The following is a 19,994-nucleotide window of genomic DNA, read 5'->3' as shown; positions in this document are numbered from 1 at the left end:
CATACCTGAAGTGACGCATCCTCGTTGAGCCGTGCTCATTATGATATAGATGAAAATGATAACGAAGTACTAGTAAGATTCTGCTTTACCATGTATGCAATGTTTGCTTTACTGTAAGTGTTTTGTTTTTCTCTGTTGTTGCATGTCAGCGTTTTCATGCATTGTAACACTGTTGTAGATTTCTAGAAAAAAGTTTAAAACTAGGATAGCTTGTAGCTACATCAGTTAGAATAAAGAGCTACTTTTAGTAGTAAAACGTAGTTTAAGTTTGCTGTTTCGTAGTCTAGAGCGGCTATAAACACAGCTAACCCGTACCTCATAGAAACGTTTTTTCACTCACCTATGGTTTGGGGATTTTCGAATCACTCTAACTCACACAAAGGTGCGGGTTCGCTCTAAATGCAGGTTGTCAAAATGGAGATGGTACGGAGCGCCAGGGTTCAGTTAGAGGATCAAGGCGGCCTTTCTGCGCACCAATTCCTCCCTCAACTCCCTCCACGGAAACCGCCCCCAAGGATCGAGCCGCCAAAGGTAAAAGCCCATGGCGCATCGATGTGGTCCATGCGTCAACTGAGTTGTTCTTGGTTGTCCCAACATGCACGTTTTGTTCTTTTTCTTTCCAGTTTTGTTACTAAAAACTTTAAAGACATTTCAGGATTGGTAGATAAAATGTTGAAATCTACTCTTGAGTTAAACTTCTATGAAAGAGTGAGCACATGTAGTTTGTCTTGGACTCAATATTAAACGGGCATGGACCTACGATGTCGAACAATAAAATGATCCAACAGTTTAAAGTACAGATAAATGAAGTCAGAATAAAGCACATACAGGACAAGACATGTTACATTCAACCAGGCGACAAGCGTGGACAACATTCGCTTTTCTACAGTGTTTCTCATTTGTAACGCAAGAAAAGAGTTTCACAAAGCAACTGAATTGATTTTGGAAACGGTTCAGAGGTTTCAGGTACCATCCCCCGAGAAACCAGTGACGCCACCCCCGCAGCCCAAGCCCAAGAAGGTGGACTTTACCCCTGCGCCCGCGCCCCCGCCTCCCAAGAAACACAAGGTAGATTGCTGGTACAGCAGTCGTAACAATGGTATTCTCACATATACTGTGTTAGAAACTTGGTGGAAGTACAGTGTATGCAACTACATTTGCATACACCATACCTGGAGTGAGACACCCACGTTTGGCTGTGGTCATTATAAATGAAAATGATCACGAAGTAAGATTCTGCTTTATCCTCCCCTCTAAATATCTAAACAGTATATGTTGTATCCCCCAGTTGTTCCATGGACGTTAAGTAGCTACAGAAAAAAACGTTATTAATGTAAACGCTTTCAATGTTGTAATGTCGCTTTGCCCGCATTTTATATCGTAGATATGTTTAATCTGTGCATCAGAATACAATGTTGCTATTCCTCGAGTCGTGAAGTGTTTGCTTTGCTGTATGCTGTTTTGTTTTGTCTTTCTCCCTTGTTGCATGTCAGCGTTTTCATGCTACAGTTTTGTAGATTTCTAGAAAAAAGCCTCTTTTTCATATATCTAACACTATATCCTTGTGACGTCATGTATCTAAATCCTGACGTCATAAGCTAACGGTTACGTTGATACGAACGCAATAATAAGAGTATGGCATGAGAAAACCTTGTTGTAGCTGACATTACGTTGTCCAAATATGTTGCCATTGTCATAACTTCACTAACACCATACACAATATTTTGTATGGATTGGACAATCCAGCATCTGTAGATGTGCTGCTGTGAAACAATTTATTCATGATCAAATCTAGGATAGCTTGTAGCTTCATCGGTTTGAATAGAGAGCTAGTTTTAGTAGTAAAACTTAGTTTGGGTTTCCTGTTTGGTAGTCTAGAGCGGCTATAAATACAGCTAACCCGTACCTTGAAGAAACGGTTTTTCACTCACCTATGGTTTGGAGATTTTCTAGTCACTCTAACACAAAAACAAAATAAAAAACAATAAAGGTGCGGGTTCGCTCTAAATGCAGGTTGTTAAAGTGGAGATGATAAGGAACGCCAGAGTTCAGTTAGAGAAGCCAGGCGGTCAGTCTCCGCATCAATTCATCCCTCCGCACGCTCCCCCGAAACCGCCCCCAAGGATCGAACCGCCAAAGGTAAAAAAACCCATGGCGCATCGCTGTGGTCCATGCGTCAACCGAGTTGTTCTCATGCACGTTTTTTTTTTCTTCTGTTTTCTTTCCAGTTTTGTTACTAAACCCCTTAAAGACATTTCAGGATTGGTAGATAAAATGTTGAAATCTGCCATTTGTGTCTAAAAAGATATATATCTTTTACTCATGAGTTAAACTTCTAAGAAAGAGTGAGCACATGTTGTTTGTCTTGGACTATATATTAAATGGGCATGGACATACAATTAAGTGATCCAACAAATTAAATACAGATAAATGAATCCTGTGTTTTCTCTGCTTACTCTAAAGTTTTCTTTGCTCTTTGACGACCAAAACGTTCTCTGACTTGCCAGGAGAACAACAAAAAATGACAACAAAGAAGTGTTTTTATGAATCTTAGTGATGTTTTTTTCATCCAAAACAGGTGAAGTTTGAAGAGCCAACCCCAGTGCCCGCAGCTGTGCCACGTAAGGTGACCGTGGGTCCCATGACCGAAAACAAGACAGTGACTAAGGCGGTCGTCGCCAAACCAGTGAGAGGCCCGAAGACCGTAGTCATCGGGCCCGTCGTAGAGTCCCGAGAAGTGTCGACCGCTGGCCGAGAGGTCTCGACCACTGGCCGAGAGGTGTCGACCAAGCGCGAAGAAAGCCGAGACGTTACGATCAAACGCGACGAAACCCGAAAGGCATTCTTCGGCCCAGCCCAAGTCACAACAAAGGTTGAAACAGTGGTAAGTTGAAAATATTGCAAGAAAATTGTAACTTTGTCAATCAATTCAGAAGTAAAAAAGGAGGAAAAATTACGGTTCATAGAAATAGGCCTAATTTCCACCTAAAATACCATGTCTCACAGAAAAAAAATCCAAAAGATGTTCAGGACCTTCTTTACTTACTACCTTAAATCAAAACGGCTTTGAAACAAGATGGCCTTATATGGTAAAATACGATTAAAAAAAATTCTTTGTTGTTTCATTCTCATACAGGCATATGCCACTAGGCGCCCAGGCCATTAAGCACATATGCCACTAGTCACGTCAGAACGAACTAAACCTGAACCGAAATGAATCGCTATTTTCAGAGAGGGGATCCAAGCGTGCAGCGCCACGTGGAGACCGGGCCCGTGGAGGAGGTACGGGAGGTCATCACGGACCCCGACGGCACCAAGCGCACCATCATCCGCCGCCGCGTCGTCAAGACCACGAAGACCACCACCAGCACCCCCGTCATCACCAAACGCGTGGAAACCAAGACACAAGCGGTAGGGGTGGAAATTACTACACATTATTTCACTGAGCGTCTCACTGGACTGCGCCAAATTGCAATGTTGCGCAACTTTCAAATTTGTTGCAGTGATACAAAATTCGCTATTTGCGGACCATATCATTGGATTAGGTATAAACAGTTTTTTTCGCTTTCAAATTCGTCACTACCTGATATTTTCGTATCCAAAAACACAATAAGAATAGACTACAAACGATAAGCTGAATGTTTTTAGATTCGAAAATATCAGGTACTGAAAAAAGTCATTATGAATATCTTTTGATGCCTTTTGAATAATTGTACATCGATTTTAATTCAGTGGCAACAGTGCGATTTCCAAAAAAAATCTTGCATTTACCTTGTATCTATTTGAAGCCAAAACAGAGAATGTGACATTCCGGGCGCGGCCGTTTTGTAGAGGTCACGTAATTTACCTGTACAGTGTGACCGCAAGGCAAATTGACGCATATTCGCAAAGTTGGCGTAATTTGCTGTCGCAATTTGCCGTAGTCTTGTAACTCTATATTTCATTTTCTTTCAACAAGCCAAGAAGGTTATTTGTTTAATTGAGAAAAAATTCAGTACATTCTTTAATGCCCTATCCTTGATACTTTATCAAAGAAGAGAGATTTATATTCTTGTGTTTTCATAACAGTATATAGCAGTCTGCAATATAAAACAGTCTGCAACATGTCAGACATGTAACAGAGCTTACATTGGGTGAAAGAAATAGTAGGTAGCAAAATGTCACATACAGTGTTTTTCCACCGTTCAGTTCACTTTTGAACGGAACGGAATTTGATTGGTTTTCCCTTATGCACGACAACATCATTTACCCTCCAAAGTAACAAGCAAGGTATTTATTGTTGGAATTGTTTGAGTGCTGTGTTGTGTTTAACCCTACATCATTAACCCAGGCAAACGCGAACGGCATGATTGGAAGTGACAGAAACAACATGGCGGTCTCGGATTTGCCCAGTGATGACGACGATGAACTTCGGGAATTTGGTAGATGTCTAACTGCATCCACATAATTATGTGATATTTAACATAATCTAAAGACTTTATATAATGTTTCAAACCATGGAGAGTATCATGATCTGACCGATGAAGATCATGTAACAATCTATATCTTTTTGAAGGGAAGATTCCCTGAATTTTGCAATCGTGTGACGATCGCACAACGAAAGTTGCCGGTTACAAAAGCATCAAGCAACTTCCTCTCCTTCGCAGTAGTGGCGATAATGGCATTCTAAACCTTTGCGTAACAAAAACGTAATCAGGAACGTAATTATATCTGGTAGAATTCTTTATATTTGTAAGTGATGCTCTTGCTGATTTTTTTCCCGATTTTGTAGGTCCGGTCTGGAGTAACTCGTACCGCTGAATCAAAAATGACCACGACTTCGAAGAAAGTGATGTCATCATCCGGGGAATCCGTAGCCAAGGCAACCAAGACGATCACCCGACAGGTCACCCCTGGGGACGTGCGGGTGGAAACGCAGATCAAACAGGCTCGTTCCCAGGATAAAACGTCAGTAACGAAACGCACAACATGAAGACAGTCGAGAATAGAGAACAGTAGACAACGTTTGATACGCAACATGGTAATTTCTGACGAAAAAAAACACAAACAAAAGAAGAATACGAGATGATAAATTTAGACGATAATTGCCAACCATGACGACAAGGTTGATTTGAGAAAATGTGAAAACCAGGATCGTCTGAAATGACAGACATGAAAGGCGGTTTCTAACGACACGACATTCAATGAATTGTTCAACATGTTATTTATACTAAGAACGTATGCACAACGTTTTGCCCTACAATATGAATTGGCGCAGATATATCTTACTATGACGTCGTATGTTCCAACGCAATTGCAAAAGCAACAAAGTATTTACAATGTATGTTTTCAAATGAATATACTGAGTGGATAAATAGTTACCGATTTTGTGCGTCGATTAGCTCATATATCCTTAGCCTGCGTGTTAATGTTTTTGTTATATCTCAATGTACTACCAACATATGCCAATGATAGCAACATATCTAGCCACTGTAACGCCACCTAGCGCACACCTAGCGCAAGTGCAATGGTGTAAAATCTACCAACTTGTACCGGATAGCCTTTATGATTTGTGTTTTTTAAGAGAAATGTGTTTTTACAAAAAGTACTGAATTTACGGAATACCAACTTTATTTACGACGTGCATGAAACAAGTTAACAATAGTCACGGAATGAAAACATATGTCACGAATTTCGTGGTGGCTGAGCTTTTTGAATCACGAATAAAAAAAATAGAGTCTTTATAATCTGGATGAAAACTAGCTTTGAAATACCCCTATATATACACAAGACAATGTGACTCAAATATAACGCAGCAGTTAAGGTTCCAAAGGAGATGGTGTGATATGAAACATATGTATGCTACAGTTACAAACATTTTGCTTTCTGTATATCCAGTACGTGCAATAGGATTTGATGATTTACCTTAAGTTAAACGTATGTATTTTATGCTCAAACCGAACTGCTGACATGAAGAAACTCGCTAGAGGGAGCAGCAGTACGTTATCGTTGTATGTAAACCCGAATTTGCTTTCAGTGCTGAAGTAAATGACATTACTACTGCTGAGCTTGTCAAGGCAGTTTCATAAGATAAAATCGACAACTGAGCTGTCGACAAGTTTGTGTGTTTTCTGTTCTAAGAGAAATTGACCAATAGGGATGTGTGTATGTGTGCGTGCGTGTGTATGTATGTATGCGTGTGTGTGTGTGTGTGTGTATGTATGTTTGTGTGTATGTGTGTGTCTCTCTCTGTGTCTGTGTTTGTCTGTGTGTGTGTGTATGTCTGCGTGTCTGTGTTTGTGTGTGCGTGCTTGTGTGTGTGTGTATGTGTGTGTATGTGTGTACGTGCTTGTGTGTGTGTGCGTGTGTGTATGTCTCTGTGTGTTAAGGTTTATGCGCGCGCTAGAACATAGCCTCCACCAAGCCTATCTACAGTGGTATGGAGAGTTGAATTTGGCAAAGAGGCGAAACAGGCCTTCCTACGGCGGTATGGAGCGGAGTATTCGGCAAAGAGGCGAAAATTGGCCGTGGGAAGGTCAACATTTCCCAGGTAGTGTATTTTAATTCTTCTGTTCCTTTTTGGATTTTTTCTACTTTTACTACATTACATGTTGTACCGCATCCAGTTGACTTCTTAGGCCCGATTTACGCACAAGTCGACTCGGGGCTGTGTGTGGAGCTTTGGGCTGCTCAAGTGGAGTAAACGCTACTTGAGTGGCCCAGGTTTCTCCTTGCACAGTCCTGTGTAAACCCAGTCTTAAACGTCCATCTTTCAGGTACAGGGACAATGACATCCCAAACACCTGCACAATTGTTCAAATCATTGGGTTCAAATGTCTGTAAAATGGTCTTATTTGGTAGCTGGGTACGACCTCGAAATTATTAGATTTTTGTTTATATATCTATTCATTTCATCACAAGACGACTGGGTTTCCCCTCCAACCTGTAATAGTTGATTTCCAAGGGCGACCAGCACATACAGGACAAGACATGTTACCTTCAGTGAGGAAACAAAAGTTGACAACATTCAGTTGTTTCTACAGTGTTTCTCATTTGTAACGCAAGAAAATAGTTACTCAAGTAACTGCATAAATTTTGGAAACGGTCAGGCATTTTAGGTAGCATCCACTACATTTCTTCAGTGATTGGACGAGACTTCTGTATCATCATCTTTTAAACCAGAAACTATTAGGAAAAGTTACCAGCCAATCACGTTGCATATTCATCGCAGGCGGCGACGTGATTGGCTGGTACATAATTGGCTGATGACGCATTTCCTACAGTGTTTCTAATTGGTTGTAGTCGCTCTTTTGTCCAACCAGAAAGCGGCTACTGTCCTGCCAGGCAAGGAGTACTGCTTCGTGTGTGGGAAGCGCGTCTGGCCAATGGAGAAGCTCAGTGCGGATGACGTCACTTACCACCGTGGCTGCTTCCGCTGCCAGAAGTGTAGCTGTGTGTTAAGGTGGGTTCAGGACTAGAATCTGAACTCTTAATCCTTCCCTTCTTGTTTAGAATATAAGACAGTACATTTAGTTATTCATTTCGAATGGTGACGTAAAGCCGGCGGCCTCCTCGTGTATGTGTGAGCTTCAGGCATAAGCCTCGAGCGTCAAACCTCTGCTTGTAAAAGAATCCAACACACTTATCGAGAAGAGTAGGGTGACCCGGTGTGCTTGGCCAGAAAAAAGCGAGCCGTGGCAAAGCCGCATTACACTATCACTAGCTACTTGAAATAGTATCATACTTTACCTCGATTGAGGATGACTGCTTTACTTCTTTTACATTAACAATACAGACATTGCTTGACTGTAGTGAAGAGTACTAATCAGTATGATTTTACTGTAGTATTATGTGAGAATGACGCTGTAAATTGACAATGGAGATGAAAACAAGTAGGCTCAATAGCAGACCACTAACTAACTGTTTGATAATGCATTTTTTATGATCACGTACTGTTTCTGATTGCTGCTTTGATTGGATGGTTGCAGTTGAGAAGGTATTTCTACACGCCTCGTACTTTCAACTCAACGATTGTATGAGGAGAAATCCGAGCTCTTGTCACAATTCCTGCGTTTATGCAAACAAACTACAGTCAAACCTGGATTCAGCAACCACTCAAGGGACTAGGGGGAATGGTTGCTGAGGACAGGTGGTTGTTAAGGACAGGGTGGGGTTAACTATGTAAAACTGGACGGGCATGTTTAAATGTGTCTTGTGACTGCAAGTGGTGGCCTGCGCCAGGTAATCTGTGGATCTAGTTTTTGATCAAACAATGGCAAAACGTTTGCTTACTACATCAACTTTTTACAAGACTCCTGACCATGACCCTTTGGGTAGCCTGCGTAGTCCAGTGGTTAGCAGCCATAGAAGTCGTGAGTTAGATTCCGCCTGTGTCGCTCACCCGACATACACGCCGCCGGAAAGGGTCGCAGTTCCTTAGACCATTGCTCATTGTACTTGTTGAAAAGAGCTAGGGGAATTTCCCTGGTACAATGAACCTGTAAATACTGTACATAGTGTCTGTCCTCTCTGTCACGACCAGTGGAAGATTAGCTCTTCAGTGAGCAAAAACTGGATGAAGATCACTTTCCTTTTTCCTGACTGCTTGCTCTTTGTCCTCCGCAGTCTTCGCGAGTACGTGGCCTACAACGGCAATCTCTACTGCCGCCCGCACTTCTTCGAGATCACGGGGCACCGCAGGGGCTTGTTCTACTTCTTCACGGACAAGTTGACGGAGGGGAAAGCCCCGGAACCTAAACCCGTCATCGAGAAACCAGTGACGCCACCCCCCGAGCCCAAGAAGGTGGTGTTTCTTTTTAACAAATCAAATCGCCTATCTCACTGGACCCGCAACACGTTGGCGACTTCGCTGCGACCTAAATTGGATTTATGTTTCCCTTAACTTTATAATGGGAATACCATGCAAAATGTACAAGTATAACTTAAAAGACAACAAAACACACAAGGCGTAAAATTGTTCGTTTTTTATCGATGAAATTCGCTGCCAAATCGCTCGGTTGCAGCGAGGTCTCCAACGTGTCGCGGGTCCAGTGAGATGGGGGCTTAAGCAAACATAAATAAACAAATACAAACAAGATGGCGACACACTCAAGTTAAGTCAACTTATGTTAGCGCCGCCATCGATATCGAACAAGAAAAAGAATTGAACAAAAATGTATCGACACATGAATGGACGGATAAATATATGTAATTATAACAAAGATTAAGCGTCTTGTTTTCTAAAAGCTTAAACCCTGACTCCCCCTCCCTAGGTGGTGTTTACCCCTGCGCCCGCACTCCCGCCTCCAAAGAAACACAAGGTAAGTAGCTGTCACAGTAACAATGGTATTCTCACATGCCGTGTGTTAGAAACTTGGTGGAAATACACTGTTTGCAAGTAACTGTATGCCGTAATTTGCATACACCATACCTGGAGCAAAGTACCCACGTTTCACCCCGTTGTAAATCAAAATGGCCAAGAAGTAAGATTTTGCTTTAAAATCCCCACTAAATTTCTTAAAAACTAGTTATATCAGGGAAGTTTAGCAGCTATAGAAAAATGCTGTTAATGTAAACGCTTTCAATGTTGCAATATCGCTCTACCCGTATTTGGGATGGTAGTTATGTTTAAGCTGTGCATTAAACACATTGTTGCTAGTAGAGCCTTTGTGCAATATTTGCTTGCTATGTGTTTTGTCTTTCACCCTTGTTGCATGTCAGCGTTTTCATGATCATGCATTGTGACAGTGTTGTAAATTTCTAGGAAAAGTCTCTTCTTCAATTAATCGTATGACTTCATGTATTTAGATCCATGACGTCATAAACTCACAGTCGACTAGTCTAACGAGTGCAATACCAAGAGCATGACATAGATAAAGTTTATTGTAGCTGTCCTTGCGTTGCCCAAATATGACATTGTCATAACTTTACTAACACTATACAGACTATACACAAAATTCTGTGTTAATTGGGCAATGCAGCCTCTGTAGATGTGTTGTTGTGAAGAGGGCTATTCATGGACAAATCTAGGATAGCTTGTAGATTCGCCAGTTAGAATAGAGATTTAGTTTTAGTTAAAACGTAGTATAGGTTTGCTGTTTGCTGTTTGGTAGTCTAGAGCGGCTATGAATACAGCTAACCCGCACCTTGAAGAAACGGTTTTACACTCACCTATGGTTTGGGGATTTTTGAATCACTCTAACTCACAGAAAAAATAACGACTTTAAGGTGGTTAAAAACGCTCACCCTAATCCAGCCGTTTCACGAAGGTGCGGGTTCGCTCTAAATGCAGGTTGTTAAAGTGGAGATGATACGGAACGCCAGGGTTCAGTTAGAGACGCCGGGCGGCAACTCTGCACACCAATTCCTTCCGCCTCACGTTCCCCCGAAACCGCCCCCAAGGATCGAACCGCCAAAGGTAAACCATGGCGCATCGCTGTGGTGGATGCGTCAACCGAGTTGTTCTTGGTTGTCCCAACATGCACGCTTTTTTCTTTCCAGTTTTAAAACTAAAACATTTAAAAGACATTTAAGGACTGGTAGATAAAATGTTGCAATCTGTCATCGTGTCTTTTAAAATCAAATGTTTCTTTTACTGAGTTAAGCTCGTAAGAAAGAATGTGAGCGCATGCGTTTTGTCAGAAACAGGCATGGGCCTACGTTGTCGAACACTAAAAAGATCCATCTGTTTAGAGTACAGATAGATAAATTCTCTGTTTTTTCCGCTTACTCCAAAGTTTTATTTGCTCTTTTATAACCAAAACGTTATCTGCCATGTCAAGAGAACGGAATTTAACAACATAGAAGTGTTTCTTTATAAATCTGAGTGATGTATTTGTATCCAAAACAGGTGAAGTTTGAAGAGCCAACCCTCGTGCCCGCAGCTGAGCCCCGTAAAGTGACGGTGGGTCCAGTGGGCGGCACCAAGACCGTGACGAAGGCGGTCGTCGCCGAGCCTGTGAGAGGCCCGAAGACCGTAGTCACAGGGCCCGTCGTAGAGTCCCGAGAAGTGTCGACCGCTGGCCGAGAGGTGTCGACCGCTGGCCGAGAAGTGTCGACCGCTGGCCGAGTGGTGTCGACCGCTGGCCGAGAGTTGTCGACCAAACGCGAAGAAAGCCGAGACGTCTCTATCAAACGCGACGAAACCCGAAAGGTGTTCGTCGGCCCAGCCCAAGTGACTACAAAAGTTGAAACAGTGGTAAGTTGGAAGGATAAAGATTGAATCAAAATGGTCTTACTGCAAAATAATATGATATCATTTTCATAGATCTTTTTTTGTTAATTTTTATACAGACTTTTTTTTACCATACAGTCGTACAAAGTAGCTGCAAACTGAGCAAATAGATGCCGTAAATTGTATTAAAAAAACACATCGGAAACCGGATATAATGTCGTAGAATGCCAAAGTCAATCCTCACGTCTAAGAAGAAGATTTGAAAGAACAGAAGTAAAGAGTCCATTGTTCGGTATACCATACTCATTAGTTAGTCATTTGTTCAACCTTACGATTTCATAATGAAGGCAACTGTTTTCTAAAACGTTTCATTCGCACGCTCGCATCAGTGTTGAGGTTCTTAGAGGATGTCATCAACAGGGCCTAAACCTGCCACTAGAGACATAGGCCACTAGTCACACTTCTAAACGAACTAAACCTGAACCGCTGTTTTCAGAGGGGCGACCCGAATGTGCAGCGCCATGTGGAGACCGGGCCCGTGGAGGAGGTACGGGAGGTCATCACGGACCCCGACGGCACCAAGCGCACCATCATCCGCCGCCGCGTCGTCAAGACCACGAAGACCACCACCAGCACACCCGTCATCACAAAACGCGTGGAAACTAAGACACAAGCGGTAGGGGTGGGAATTACTCCACTTTATACGGCTCTATATATGGGGGGGTCTATATATTGGTCCCGACAACGCTTTACGCTGAATTCAGAAGAAACTCTTACGTATTACGCTAAAATCATGGAAGGCAATTACGCAAAATTCGGTCGCCTTGATACGAATTACGTGAATAAAACGGCTTTCCCTACGAGTTACAGGAAATCAAAATAAGTTGCCTATGCCTTACGGAAAAGAACATATTTCCTTTTCATTTTGCTCGCTCTTGTATGGTGCATGGAGAAACCAACTTAGTTTTGTTTTTTACAATAAGCTTATTTGAAGATCGGAAAGTCTTGACCGAATGCTGATTGCAAGAAAAAGACGAACAAACAATACAACAGTATAGCTTGTGACTACTCTAGTCGAAATACCGAGTCTTGACGTCTTATTCTGAGACAGTGGAGGACAAAAGATTATTTTACTTGTAATCATTTGATACTGCTTTTGTGTGTTCTGCTGTTCAATGCATGCTCAAAGGAGATTTACACTCTTGTATTTTAATAAAAATGTATGACAGCCAATGTTAAACAGAAGAAAAAAAATCAAATATGTAACCGTACTTGCATTGCATAAAAAAGTACCTGGTAACAAAATGTTCCCAACAGTGCGAGGTTTGTTACATTTCAGGTTTCTTCGATCAATTTTAGCATTCGTGTGAATAACATCATCATTTACCATCCTAAGTAACAATTTCAATTTGTTTGAATTGTTTGAGTGCTGTTTGTAACCCTACATTATTAACCCAGGCAAGCGCGAATGGCATGATGGGAAGTGACACAGACATGGCGGCCGCGGATTCGCCCAGTGATGACGACGAAGAACTTCGGGAATTTGGTAGATGTCTAACTGCATCCACATACGCCAAATAACAGTTACTCAAGCAACTGGATATGATTTTGGAAACGGTCAGACGTTTCAAGTAGCATCCACTACTTTTCGTCAGTGACTCTGAGCAAGATTTGTCGAACAGCACGTTTTAACCACGAAGTATGAATTGATATGCAAATAAAGAGAAGACGATTTTAGGTAGTCCATTAGGGAAACAAATTAGACAAAGTCAGGATAAGGTTGATGTTAATTCGACAAATCTTGCTCCGTGTCAATGACGAAAAGAAGTGGATGCTGTCTGGAACGACTGGCCGTTTCCAAAATCATATCCCGTTGCTTGAAACAGCCTCCAGTTTAATTATGGATTTCCAGTTCAATTTAGGACTATCTCAAACTTAACCCAATTCTTAAACCCAAATGGCTCAATATCACATCTGGTAGGTTAAAACGAAGTTAGAAATATGTAGCTGCCACTGATGACCCCCTAGGGATTAACCCAATTCTGCAAAAATACTCTGAGAAATTGAGATAGAATTTGGAATTCTGCAGAATTCTGATAACTGGATCCAGAATTCTATGAACTGGATCCAGAATTCTGGGAACTTGAGCCGGAATTTAGAATTTCTCTACATGCAGGAAGAGAGAGATGATGTGCAGAAAGAGAACACCAAGTTGAAGGAAGAAAACACCAATTTGGAAGGTTTAAGTGTTGGAAGGTATAATTCTGCAGAATTCTGTCTCCAGTACTCAGAACTCTGCAGAATTCTGCTCCATTTCCCAGAACTCTGAGGGATTCTGCAGAAATCTGGCTCAATTTTCCAGATTTCTGCAGAATTCTGCAGAACTGGGCTAATCCCCAGGGGGTCATCAGTAGCTGCTACATATTTCTAACTTTATTTTTATCTACCAGATGTGATATTAAGCCATTTGGGTTTAAGATTGCTGAAAGGTGGGAGATATTACTAAATTAAACTGGAAATCCATAATCAACCTGGAGGCTGTTTTGAGTAACTGTTATTTGGCGTATCGTATTCCCTGAATGTCTAACCTTTATAGATGCATCCACATAATTATGCAATACGTATCACAATCTAAAGACTTTGTATAACTAAGCATAACTATAACTATAATAATATCATTATCTGGCCGATAAAGACCATGTAACAATCTAGCACTTTTCGAAAGTGTCAGAGGCGCAAGTCACACGCCTAGTTACACCCCCATTCCACTAGGGCGGCAAGTAACTGTTGAAGTAGCCGCGATGGTGTTCTAAACTGTTGCGTAACAATAACATTCAAGCATCTACTTGTTTCTGGTAGACTTCTTTACATTTCTAAGTGATGCTCATGATGATTTTTTCCCTCCTGATTTTGTAGGTCCGGTCTGGAGTAACTCGTACAGCTGAATCAAAAATGACCATGTCGTCGAAGAAGGTGACGTCATCATCCGGGGAATCCGTAGCCAAGGCAACCAAGACGATCACCCGACAGGTCACCCCTGGGGACGTGCGGGTGGAAACTCAGATCAAACAGGCTCGTTCCCAGGATAAAACATCAGTAACGAAACGTACTACATAAAGACAGTCGAGAATAGAGAGAAGTACACAACATGAACATTTGATAAGCAACATGGTAATTTCTGACGAAAAACTAAAACAAACAAAACAAAACAAGACTACGAAATTGCAAAATTAGACGATAATTGACAACCTTAACAACAAGGTCATTTTGAGAGAATTTGAAAACCAGGATCGTCTGAAAATGGCAGGCGTGAAAGGCGGTTTCTAACGACACGACATTCAATAAATTGTTCAACATGTTATTTATATTAAGGACGCAGGCAGAACGTTTTGCCCTACAATCTGAATTGGCCAATCATATCTTACTATGACGTCATATGTTCCAACGCAATTGCAAAAGCAACAAAGTATCTACAATATCTGTTTTTCATATGAATATACTGAGTGGATAAATAGTTACCTATTTTGTGCGTCATTTAGCTCATGTAACCTTAGCCTGCGTGTTATAATGTTTTTTTATATCTCAATGTAATAGCAACATATGATGACGATGATAGCAACATATCTAGCCACTGTAACGCCTCCTAGGCGCGCCACCTAGCGCGCGTCTATGCAAGTGCAATGGTGTAAAACCTACCAACTTGTACCAGATAGCCTTTATGATTTGTGTTTTTTTTAAATAGAAATGTGTTTTTACAAAAATTACTGAATTTACGGAATACCAACTTTATTTACGACGTGCATGAGAGAAGTTTACAACAGTCACGGAATGAAAACATATGTCATGAATTCAGTGGTGACTGAGCTTTTTGAATCGCAAGCATTATGCTAGACGAATACCATAAATAGAGTCTTTATAATTTGGATGAAAATTAGCTTTGAAATACCCCTATATATAAAGACAATGTGACTCGAATATGTAACGCAGCAGTTAAGATTCCAAAGACGATGGTGTGATATGAAACATATGTATGCTACAGTAAAAACATATTTTGCTTTATGTATATCCAGTACGTGCAATAGGATTTGATGATTTACCTTAAGTTAAACTTATGTATTTTGTGCTCAAACCGAACTGCTGACATGAAGAAACTCGCCAGAGGGAGCAGCAGTACTCTATCGTTGTATGTAAACCTGAATCTGCTTTCAGTGCTGACATTACTACTGCTGAGCTTGCTTGTTAAGGCAGTTTCATAAAATAAAATCGACAACTGAACTGTCGACAAGTGTTCTTTGTTTTCTGTTTTCTGAGAAACTGACCAAAAGCAATATGTGTGTGTGTTTGCGTGTGTGTCTGTGTTTGTGTGTGTGAGTGTGTGTATGTGTGTGTATGGTTATGTGTGTATGTCTGTGTGTGTGTCTCTGTGTATGTCTCTGTGTGTGTGTGTGTCCGTGTGTGTGTGTGTGTGTATGTATGTATGTGTGTGTTTATGTGTATGTGCGTGTGTCTGTGTGTACGTGCTAGAACATAGCCTCCGCCAGACCATCCTACGTGGGTATGAATTCGGCAAAAGGGGGAATAACTGTCCGTGGGAAGGTAAATAGTTTCTAGGCAGTGCATTTTAATAATTCAGTTAGTTGCTTTGCTGTGAACTGAGGGACTGTTTCATAGTAAAAGGAATGAACGACATCTCAATATCAAAAGGGTGCCACCAGCATCAACCATGAAAATCAAGGCAAAATGATATCAAATGATACAATTTATTTCCACGTATTTGTCATTTATTCAAATTCAATGCAACATGAAATACACAAAATCCCACAACATTTTCTAATATACATTTACAGAAGAAAAAGAAACCAAGAAGTTCTATTTCACAGTGCTGAAAATTGGGCTATCCAGGAATACAAGTGAATCACATCTAAATCTAGGTAGGCGTTGTTCAAAGTTTATGTAAGGATGAGCCGATCACATTGTGACAAGTTCCACTCCACGACAATTCCGATTTGAATTTTTTTCATCTATTTATATATTTATGAATCTTCAGTTAACTTTGTAACTAATTTCCAAGAGAGTCCTTACAAAATCATAACACACAAGATATAAGGATTACTGAACATAAACTGAATCAAAAATACATTCACAATAATACAACATCAAGTCGTAACCATCAAACAAAGCGTAACAAACCCTACAAATTACTCAAAACAGTAACAACTCGAAACCATTAAGGAAGTGAAAAAAAGTCGATTTTGTTAGTCGGCAGTTGCCGCATCGCATCCGTATAGAATGCCAAAATCCTCCTCACAATCGTGAAAGGTCGTTGCGATGTCACGTGCCATGGCAGTGTGGTCAGTTTGCTGTCCGTACAAGTCAGTGGAGACGGTTTCCGTTTGCGTCACATCTGCCGCACTGTAATTTGTTGCAGTGCTACTTGAATGCTCGTTTGTGAGAGTTCTACGATTCGGGGCCGTAGCTCCTTGATAAAGTGTGTTTGCCTGAGCCATGCCGTAAGGCCTGTCTTCCACTTCGTCTGTATTTTCAGCATGAGCTGCAGTGTTCTCATAGGCCGGTAGAGGGGGCGGCGCTGCAGAGGCGTGTTGGTGATCGTCATCTGCATCTGATGCGTCATCGTTGTCGTAGTGATGAACCTGGGCGTCTGTAGTACCGACAGCATCCCCTGTGGGCGCATCTTCCACCTTGTGGAAGCTATATTGCGCGGCTCCCATTTTCATCGCCGTCCAGTGAGATTTTCGCATACGTCGAAGAGGAAAGGCGTTCGAGTTTGACTCTCCTTCTGTTGAATCTTCCGTCAGCTCGGGAAGGGTATGTAGAGGGATACAGACGGCCATTGCCTGTACCCCCATGTGCAATGTTGCACCCGTGGTGTGGGTGTTTTCTCGTCTCGTTCGCCGTTTTCTCCAACGAAATACCGCGGTAGAAAATAGCATCACAAGAATGACGACAACAGCCGTGGCAATGATGGGTGTTGCTCGCGAGCTGGTGTTTCCAACAACACAGAACTTTTGATGAAATGACCAGTAGGAACAGCATGATTGGTTTGTAGAACCTGCACAAGTGTCTGTGTTGTTTTTACCTAGTGGTAAAAAATTGTCCGATGGGGACAGTGTAGTGTTTTGTTCCTTTCTCTCCTCTGGTCGCAAGTTAAGGCACAACAGCAGACCACAATGAACGCTTTGCGTGGTACCTTTAGGTCTGCCCAGTTCTATTGTGTACATGCCCTCGTCTTCCGCCGTGAAGTCTTCAACCACGTGCTGCTCGTCGGCAGATTTGACCAGGTGACGCCCTGTTGGAGTGTCCCATGCGTAGCCATCACCACTGACCACACGAGGCAAGGGTAGACTAACAGAAACATGTTCACGTACGTAGAAGATGTTGGGAAGAACACCGAAGTATTCATACCGACTTCTGAAGAAGAATGCCTTTTTGACGAATGTGCGGTTATTTTCAGTGTTGATGACGTAAGGTGGTATGACGGGCCAGCCATCCATGTCGTCAATGTTAAACACGCCGTCACGACTGACGTGTTCATCAGGACAGCGCAAAGGGTTCCCCTGGAACTCGTAAGAAACGGACGGATGTGATGCTGACTCTATATCACTGGGTATTTGACTGATGTTGTTGATCTTGAGCAATACCAACAAGAGTTGTTTACTAGGAATCAGCCTGATGGCCTGCACGGGAACCACAGACAGTCTATTCCCGGAAAGTTCAATGAACTCCAGACTTGCCAGACCGTGGAAGGCGTGTTCTGATATGGCGGAAATGAGGTTGTTAGGGAGGTACAGGTTCAACAGCAAGGCGAGGTCGGAAAAGACGAAGTCGCGAAGGGAAACGATGTAGTTTCTGCCCAGATCCAGAATATGAAGTTCATTCAGACCTCGGAATGTTTGCGGAGTCAAGTTGTTTACCCTGTTGTTGTCGATGTACAAATACCGTTGTACGTGGTGGTGTTAAAGGGGCCAAGGTTGGATATTTTGTTGTCTGACAACCTAACAGTAATGGCGTCTGGTGTGATGGAGTCTATCGGGACGTGCGTTAAGTTGCGGCCCGTAAAACGAAGGGTCTTCCCAGCAGTGGTGGTCAGTAATGTTAACACGAAAAATGTAGTCACAGATTTCATTTTGTATCGTGTTGGTATATTTCGCAGGTAAAGGCTTCCTACATGGCAAGAAAGGAATAAACAATAAATACAAATACATTTAACATTATTGCACAAAGTATGGCATCTACTGGTACTTAACGACAGTTATCTAAGGCTACTCTACCTGATACAAAAGTGTTTAGTATGGCATCATGAGCTTTTACAATCATAGGAAAATATATCAAAGAATGTCTAGACGTTAGAAATTCTTCCAATGATTGTATGCAATGCAGGGGTTGTTACATGTCAATATGTATTTAAGTCAATTGAGATAATTCTGGTATATAAGATAAATATACATGTATATACACATATGTATTCCTGAAAAATTACAGTATTTCAAACTTTTAGTGTGTTACAGAATCTACGAGTGTTTTTTTTACCTACCGATTTTGGAGGATTGTGCTGACTTCGGTCCGGGCTCTCTCTCTGTTGGTCAGTGCGCGATGCCGCCTGTGTCTGTTGACAAAATAACTGTTCTTATTAACATATTATGACTCATTTGCAGGCAGGAAGATCTGGCTAGCGATCGCCATTGGTCAGAAAACATCGTGTGTTGTTTTTACCACGAAACAGTCCATCGTAATTGTCTGTTATCAAATTGTATTAAAAAATGGGGGCTCTTTTTTTTCTGATAAAGTGCGTCAGCTGGGTCAATTGTTATTGGTCAGAAAAGATCGTATGTTGTTTTACTATGAAACAGTCCGTCGTAATTGTCTGTTATCAGATTGTATTGAAAAACGTGGCTCTTTTTTTCTGATGAAATGCTTCAACCGGGGTCACTTATGGATCTTTTCTGAGTCGCCATTGGTCAGAAAATATCGTGTGTTGTTTTTACCAGGAAACAGTCCATCCCACTTGTCTGTTATGAAATTGCATTGAAAAATCAGGGCCTTTTTTTCTTATTGAATTGGGCCATTTGCACGTGTCTCTATATCATACCGTGGACAGAAACACGTGCTTTGAAAGGCCGGTCTGGGAAGAATCCAAGAAGAATGAAATAAAACCATCTTTTTCATCTTATCTACAAACCGCGATTGTAGATAAGATGAAAAATACAGTTTTATGTGGTTCTTCTTGTCTCTGAATGTGCGAAAAACTAATCGTACATTTCGATTACTCGTAAAATTGAGGACAGATGTTTATATTGACGAAGAAATAGGGTTGTCCATTTATATAACATGTCAGATTGTATAACAAAATGTCCATGTTTCGGTGCAGGGACAAGGGCAAGGACATCTTTACTTGTTTTTGTGCAGAGTATGTTTTCGGAAATAATATGGGTTTTGGAAACACTTGTTTTGTGAACAAAATGTTTTCAGAAATGATAGTGGTTTTGGAAACACTTGTTTTTATGAACAATGTATGTTTTATTTTCATATAGTGGTCTAACATACGTATCGTATTAAAAAGATATCGATATAAAATGTGTATTGTTTTAAAAAGTATATATTCTTCTCTCAAATATACATGTTTTAAAATCATATCTATTTGAAATATATATATATATCTTTCTCTCAAACACATACATTGTACAATGTCTGTTTTAGAATGACATTTATTAGAAATATATATTCTTCCCTCAAACATATATGTTTTCTAATTATATCTATGTAAGATATATGTATATTATATTTTTGACAGTGTTTCTACTTCGTACCATCACACATGCGTTCC

General features: G+C 41.2%; 2 protein-coding genes across 8 annotated transcripts in view; both read left to right on the top strand.

Annotated features, from left to right (window-relative positions):
- The window catches only part of LOC136445858 (titin homolog), a 45,013-nt gene extending 29,586 nt beyond the window's left edge, over window positions 1-15,427 (top strand). For 3 of the 4 annotated variants that reach the window (XM_066444049.1, XM_066444046.1, XM_066444051.1), the window contains 7 exons: window positions 7,302-7,441; window positions 8,605-8,782; window positions 9,252-9,299; window positions 10,271-10,396; window positions 10,829-11,176; window positions 11,649-11,828; window positions 14,069-15,427. In XM_066444049.1, coding sequence (XP_066300146.1) covers window positions 7,302-7,441; window positions 8,605-8,782; window positions 9,252-9,299; window positions 10,271-10,396; window positions 10,829-11,176; window positions 11,649-11,828; window positions 14,069-14,269 — 1,221 coding nt within the window. In that variant the 3' untranslated portion in view covers window positions 14,270-15,427. The remainder of the gene's footprint in view (window positions 1-7,301; window positions 7,442-8,604; window positions 8,783-9,251; window positions 9,300-10,270; window positions 10,397-10,828; window positions 11,177-11,648; window positions 11,829-14,068) is intronic. The other variant, XM_066444047.1, reaches the window with a different exon arrangement.
- LOC136445859 (uncharacterized) lies at window positions 343-6,086 on the top strand. 4 transcript variants are annotated; one of them, XM_066444054.1, is made up of 6 exons: window positions 344-531; window positions 958-1,068; window positions 2,579-2,884; window positions 3,232-3,411; window positions 4,331-4,421; window positions 4,772-4,919. In XM_066444054.1, the coding sequence occupies exons 1-6, from the start codon at window positions 400-402 to the stop codon at window positions 4,798-4,800; spliced, it is 849 nt and encodes a 282-aa protein (XP_066300151.1). In that variant the 5' UTR covers window positions 344-399; the 3' UTR covers window positions 4,801-4,919. The 4 variants fall into 4 exon arrangements, with proteins under 4 accessions (XP_066300150.1, XP_066300151.1, XP_066300149.1 ...); XM_066444053.1 differs by lacking the exon at window positions 4,331-4,421 and having other exon boundaries at window positions 343-531; window positions 967-1,068; window positions 4,772-6,086; XM_066444052.1 differs by lacking the exon at window positions 4,331-4,421 and having other exon boundaries at window positions 4,772-6,086.
- Window positions 15,428-19,994: the final 4,567 nt, after the last annotated feature.

Source organism: Branchiostoma lanceolatum, chromosome 12 (assembly GCF_035083965.1).
Source record: "Branchiostoma lanceolatum isolate klBraLanc5 chromosome 12, klBraLanc5.hap2, whole genome shotgun sequence".
NCBI lineage: Eukaryota > Metazoa > Chordata > Leptocardii > Amphioxiformes > Branchiostomatidae > Branchiostoma > Branchiostoma lanceolatum.
The sequence above is the reverse complement of the archived record's forward strand: the minus strand, read 5'-3'. Positions and strand labels throughout refer to the sequence as shown.